Source organism: Mesoplodon mirus, assembly GCF_964341445.2.
Source record: "Mesoplodon mirus genome assembly, chromosome: 19".
Taxonomy (NCBI): Eukaryota; Metazoa; Chordata; class Mammalia; order Artiodactyla; family Ziphiidae; genus Mesoplodon; species Mesoplodon mirus.
The window spans coordinates 406,527-413,053 of record NC_138995.1 but is presented as its reverse complement, the minus strand read 5'-3'; the positions used below and the strand labels follow the sequence as shown (position 1 = coordinate 413,053).

General features: G+C 60.7%; 1 protein-coding gene across 1 annotated transcript in view; it reads right to left on the bottom strand.

Annotated features, from left to right (window-relative positions):
• The window catches only part of FANCA (FA complementation group A), a gene marked incomplete at its 5' end in the record, with an annotated part of 52,616 nt that continues 46,089 nt past the window's right edge, over positions 1–6,527 (bottom strand). Inside the window, 12 exon segments of the mRNA XM_082607864.1 lie at positions 1–129; positions 309–401; positions 529–682; positions 821–896; positions 1,285–1,387; positions 1,670–1,732; positions 2,636–2,774; positions 3,469–3,581; positions 4,260–4,364; positions 4,497–4,553; positions 5,449–5,554; positions 6,041–6,204. Coding sequence (XP_082463990.1) covers positions 22–129; positions 309–401; positions 529–682; positions 821–896; positions 1,285–1,387; positions 1,670–1,732; positions 2,636–2,774; positions 3,469–3,581; positions 4,260–4,364; positions 4,497–4,553; positions 5,449–5,554; positions 6,041–6,204 — 1,281 coding nt within the window. The 3' untranslated portion in view covers positions 1–21.

Here is a 6,527-nt window from a genome sequence, read left to right as displayed (position 1 = left end):
CTATGCCCTGTGCAGATCCTGTCAGAAGAGACGGGGTTCCTGGTAGAGGTCAGGGTCCAGCACGGCCTGCCGCCTGCTGAGGAGGGCGGCACGCACTTCCGGGTCACAGTCCGCACTGACGCCCAGCAGCTGCAAGAAAGCCAGTGTGCTGGGCCTGTGCTGCCCCATGGCCCCCAAACACCCAGGGCCCGGGGAGACGCCAAGTGCTGGACGCCACATGCTCATTTTCCCGAAGGCGTTCAGCACCCTCACAGTGAACAGTAATGGGGACGTGAAGACAGACAGCAAGGCGAGCACCTGGGCGTTACCTCTGCCATGTCTGAGAAGCTCCTTTTCGGGCACCGAGGTATCAACTGCAGCAGAAAAAGACGAGCGTTTGTTATCAGGCTTACAGGGTCGCCCTGGAGAGAAGACAGGCAGAGCCGCGGTCAGGGTGCTCACAGCTGCGCACTGCGCCAGGAGGGGCTGCCCGTCCCCAAGAGCTGGCCGCCCGGGTCCGTCTGGAGACAGGCCTGGCCCTGCACCTGCCTGGGCCTGGAGGTCCCCACTGTGGGCCAGAGTCCAGACCGCACCAGTTTCCCCAGCCACGAAGAGGCCCACGAGCTTCAGGTACATGTTAACAGCAACGTGCAGGAAGGCGTCTTCCTGGAGGAGGGCATCCTCGTCAAAGTAGGACAGGAGGCTGAAAACGGAGACGGACGTCAGGTGACCCGGACCTCACTGACCTCACTGAGGCCAGTGCAGGCAGCAGAGGAGCAGCCTTTCCCATCTCGAGGGAGCCCCGCCGCCCCTCCCCTGACCAGCAGGCTCCGGGGGTTACCTGTAGAAGGCGACCGGCAGCAGCCTGATGTGGTGGTCGGGGGCCAGGCGGAGGAGGGTGCGCCCCAGGCCGGCATCTGCAACACAGAGGGGCTCTGTCAGCAGTGTGGGTGCCTCCCTGCAGGGTCGGGGTCTTCACGGGCGTCGTGTGCCTGGTGACGCAGGGGTGATGTCCTCGTGCTGCAGAGTAGAGCTTGGGGGCTGGCGTCCCTGGGATCCTCGATACTCCACTAAATTATTTTGCTTAAATGAGTCTATATACTTACCAAGAACAGAAACTTGAGAAAATGAGTTTTCAAAGTGAGCCCCAAGGAGAGGCTCATGTTTAACCATCTGAAAGTCGCTTCTGAAGAGAAGGACTAAAGAATGGGGCCACAGTCTGACCCTGCCGCCCCCTGTGCTCCCGGCAGAGGGCCGGGAACCAGGACAGACACAGGCTGGCCGGTCGGTCTCCGGATTTCTCACCCGTCTCCGTCAACTGAAAGAGCAGCAGCCAGGAAATCCTCTTCCTCTGCAGACACCCCAGGACCTCGGCACAGACGTTCAGAGCCTTCAGGGAGCCAATGGCCTGTTACCCACAGAAGAAGAGGGAGAAGGACCCTAAGGTGACAAGTGTGCAAGGAAGAGGTGTCCACCTGGGGCCTCTGGACAGAAGACACCAAGAGGCGGGCCAGCGGCCTGGGGTTTTCTCTCCTGAGAAAGCCTTCGACACAAAGGTCCCAGGTGCCCCCCCCCCCCACCAAGAGACCCTAACTCAGGAGGTCTCGGGGGAGACCCATGGTTTCAAGTGCCCTGGGGGGTCGTGCCAGCTGCTCGCTGCCCTGCCCACGGCAGCAGAGGGGTGACCTACCTGCAGGGTCAGATGTGAAGAGAGCAGGCCCATCAAGGAAAAAAAAAACAGGAAAACCAACAGCTGCAAATAAAAACAGGTCCACTCACAACATAAAGCTACCGGTGCTGTGTTCCCTTAAAGTAATTCTAAATGAAGAAAGAATACATTCCTTGTTAAGAATTTACAGGCCTAGGTTATAAATCTCTTAAGTGGATCTCCAGAGAAAGAAAATTTTCCAGTCACTCTTAAAGAGAGAATTTAATGGGTTATAAACTATTACTGCTTGGGGACCTGTCTCTGCTGATCCCCCAGGCCAGAGTGTGTGGAGGTGACAGTGGCCTGGAGGCTCTGGAGCCACTACAATCCTTCCAGCAAAAACAACCTGAAAACTCTTAAAAAATAGACTCTCTCTGGTAGTTTCTTACTTTAAATTATGATCGCCAAAAACTCACAGCTCAGCAACTGTTCTCAGGCAGGTGTGTACGGCCTGAGCTACTGGGGGACCCTGGCTTTCATAGAACCAGGGATTCAGCTGGGGGAGACACGGGAGCACGCCACAGCTCTGGGTAGGGGGCCCTGGGGGGGTCCCACAGCTCCCAGTGGGGCCACCAGCCTGCCATCCGAGCAGCCCTCTGTCCACCCTTGGTCTCTGCCAGCAGCTAACTGGGGTGCCTTGAGGCTACGAAACGGAAGGTCCCGCTGGACAGCTGGCAGCCAGCCCTAACCCCCCCCCCACCCCGGGGTTGCGTTGATAAACAGGCCAAACAAACGCACTTGAGACTGAAATGTGAAGTACCCTTTTTATCAGCAAACCTGAGAATCTAAGTCTTACTAAACCTACAAACCCACTAAGTTTTTGCTTCCAAATAAAGTTACAGGCACCCCAAAGTCTTGTCTGTCCTTGAAAAGCACAGTGTGGTCAGAACCCTGAGAAGCAGTGAGACTGCTGGAAAAGGACACGCAGGGCAAGGACCTCATTCTCACCTCCTCTCCTTGGCCGTCCAGCCGCCCCAGCTCCCGCCGGACGCTCTCCTTCCCGGCCCGTCGAATCACAAAGTGCAGGGCAGCCGCGCAGAGCCAGGCCGGGCCAGGGGCGGGGGGTGCCGCAAGTGGGGAGAGGACGCTGCCGTAGACGGAGGTGTGTGTCACCGCAAGAGCCCCCCAGCCCGTCACAGCCAGAACCCAAAGCGCACCCACCCCGGCCCTCCAACCGGTCTCCACAGGCTGGCCCTTGGCCGTCAACATGCCCCTCTGGCCCGGACGCAGGAAGCGGTATGCCTGGAGGGGGTGCCTGGTCCCGGCAGCCTCAGCTTTGCAAGGAGTCCTCCCCCCAGAGTCTGCACCTGCCTTCCACTCGGCCCCCACTCCGACTGCAATGTGATGTTCATGGTTCTCCAGCAGGTTAAAACTGGGCCAAAAGTTAAAAATGGAATATAATGCAGTGATATAAGAAAGTTCTCTGCTCTTTGCAGAATTAGACTCAGTGGGCAGACTTGCTTTCCTCGTTTTGAGATTTCAAGCATCGCTGACCCTTGGGGGGGGGGGACACAGGTGCCTCGGATAAAAACGGGTCACAAAGGAAGATGTAGGGAGGCTGGATGGGGCCAGCAATCCCTGTCGTGACCTCCAAGGACAGCACCTACTCGGATGTGAGAGGAGACGGGCAGGTGGACCCCGGACGCCAGTCTGACGGGAACGTGTCCACTCGGCTCTCCTTCCCCCTTCCACACATGGGCCTCACAGAGCCTCCCCAGGGCCCCCTCCAGCTCCCGAGACACCATGCAGGTAACCGAGTGGGTCCCGCTGCCCGCACTCACCTCCCGGCAAAGTGCTGGGCCTCCTGCAGCCTCTGCAGCTCTGCAGGCAGCGGGCTCTGGGAGCATCTTCTCCACCGGCGGTGAAGCTCGGGCTCCAGGTGCGGCCACCACAGCTCACGGGAGAGAACGGGCACCGACAGGTCAGTTCCCCCCCCTCACCAAGAAGATTGGGAAGCCTCGGGTGACGCTGGCGATCTGCGCGGGCAATGTCTGCCCGCAGGCCGACACCCCCAGAGCCTGTCTCCTGCTCATCAAGTGCTTCATAACCGCAAGGACAGCGTCTCATTTAAGGCCCAAAGCAGCTCCGTGAGGCATGCTCATCCTCATCCGCGGAGGACACGGGATATGGACAGAGGAGGGCCCGGTCCTTGGACGGCCCTGCTGAGCTACAGAGCCATGAGCCAGAGGCCACAGCCGCCCAGGAAGCTCAGCAAGGGACGCGCTGCGTCCTCCCTCCTGACAAAGCCGAGAAGGGGTGAGAAAGCCTGCGTGGGAGCCCCACCCGTGGAACGTCACGAGAAGGCCGGGCCAGCAGGGGCTGGGGCGGCAGCCGGGCCAGCAGGGCAGCAGTCCCCACTCGGCTCCAGTCCCCACTCGGCTCCAGTCAGCACAGAGCAAGTAGGAGTATGAACGGCTCCGGGCACAGACTCCTGAGGAGCCCCACCCCGACTCCTGTGGTCTGTCCCCACTGCTCCTGGCACAGCTTCCCCTGAATCACGCTGCCAGGAAGCCCTAGGCGGAACCTGGCTGCGCCAGGTCCAGGAACACCCCTGAGAAGATGGGGAGCCTACCAGAGCAGAGGTCAGAAGCAAGGGGCACTGGGTCTGGCAGGCAGTCAGGGTCAGGTCAGCTGCCAGGGAGGGGTCTCTGCTTCGTGAACAGGCGTTGAGGAGCCCCTGTGGGGAGACACGCCCGCACGCAGGGTTTGCACGTGGACCCAGGCCCCAGGAGCTGCCACGCACGCAAGGGCCCAGCCCTGGGGTCTGAGTGAGCAGCGACGCTGGAGGGGCAGAGGGAAAGGAAATTACCCTGAAAAAGTGGGCCGTGATGTCGTGGGTCAGGGCGCCGTCGTGGGAGAAGTTTCTCTGCAAAACGGTAGAGGCCAGTGAGGAAGGCACGCACAGGACAGGGCGGGCAGCTAGCTGTTGGAGGCTCCACCACGTAAGGACACGCGGGAGGATGGCACTGCCATGGCCCACGGAGGGCTGGCTCCATGCGGCTTCGCGTCCACCCCCATGCCCGCCAGGCGTGGCGCAAACCCCGTGGGCCCAGGCGGGCAGGCCAGGTGCTGTCCCCGCTGTGTCCTCACCTGGCTGCTTTCACAGGCCGTTCTCAAGGCTCGAAGGAAAACAACAGCCTTTAGAACGAACTTAAAGAAAGTCTCATCTCATTTCTGCTGCTTCCCCAGTTACCTTTTAAAGTTCCACACAAATGAACAGAACCTCAGGTCAAGCTCTAGTCACGTGTGCATTTTTAAAAAGCGGGAACCCATGTTTGGTGTAGAAGCCCTTCCCCTGCAGTGGGCAGGGGAGCATTTATGCACGGCACCTCCCTGACCCTGACCACATGCAGGTCACATGGATGTCACCCTTTGGAGCCCCTGACAAGAGCCAGGGCACCATCTGGCTTCCGTGCCCCCAAAAGAAACCGACGGAGGGGAGGCGAGGCGGGCAGGATGGTCTGCACATGCGGGGCCCAAGCTGGTCACCCTGGGGAAGGTTCCGTGAAGGAGTCGTGCTCCGGAGGACGGGGCTGCCCGGTCTCTAGCCTCGCAGGCTGGTGCCGAGCCAGGTGAAGGGCTCACCCGCGGCTCCGAGCGCCATGTCCTACCCTCAGAGACCCGGCGTGGGCAGGCAGGACACGCACTGAGGCCGTCGGCTCCACGTGGCCACGGATGCGCTGGTGAGTTTTCCAGAGCCAGCCTGAGGTGCCCACATGGTCCCTCAACCCCACACCCCAGCTCACTTGCCCTGCGCCTACCAGCTCCGAGTTGACCAAGTGGAAGAAGTCACTGCAGTCGGGGGCGGCCAGCTGCTCCAAGCGGGGGCTGCCGACAAGCACAGAGGGGGGCAGGCCGAGGAGGATGCTGGGAGGAGGGAGGCATGGACAGTGACCCCGAGAGCTACGCTCGGAGCGCAGCCAACCCTCCCAGCCCGCTCGAAACTGGCCCCGGTCTGCGGCCTGTTGCCCTGCTGGGCCGACGGACACTCAATGTGTGTCCCCAAACCAGCTGTGAAGCTACACGATGACCAAGGGCAGGGAGCAGCACGTTAACCAACCAGTTCACAAGACCGGGAAGGACATCACGGCTCAGCCGTGATGCAGTGAGGACCCCGAGCGCACATTCCACACGAGGTCTTTGAACTGAGGGGTTTCTGAAGCCCAGGAGGAGAACTTTCACCCCCAGTTGCTTTCACACCTCTAGACCCTGCTCTCCAGGGGACCCGGGGAAGATGCCGTCCCAGGCGGGGGCGGGGGCCAGAGACGAACGACTAGTGGGAAGAGAACCCAAAGTGAAGACAGACCCTGGGGCACGAGCCGTGTTACCGTTCTGGGGCACGAGCCGTGTTACCGTTTGCACATGAGCAGCTCCTGCTGTCGCTGCAGGCGGCTGGCCACGTCCCACCCTCGAGCCAGGGCCTGAAGGCGTCTGCAGAAAACTCCAAAGAGGAAGTGGCCCCGGGGAGCAGCATGGCCGAGGGGCGCTGGGCCCTGCTCCAGATCAGCAGCCATCTCCTGGAGGAGAGCACGGCCAGAGGCAGAAATCCTGGGGCCTCTCACTCCCAGCAGGGCCCTGAGGTGGGGCCAGCAGACTGAGTGCAACTAGCTTTTTCACTTGGAAATGACTGAACAACTGCAGGATTTTGCAAAAATGAAGAAAGAACAGTGCAAAGAACACCCCTCCCCAGACTCTCCATGGCTAACGCTTGACCCGTTTATCGTCTGCTCCCCTGTGCAGGTGGGGGTGTGTGCACAGCCTGAGGGTGAATCACACAAGTGAGGCGCACACACAGCCTGCAGGCACACGTGTGTTCTCACCCCCCAGATGCAGAGCCCCC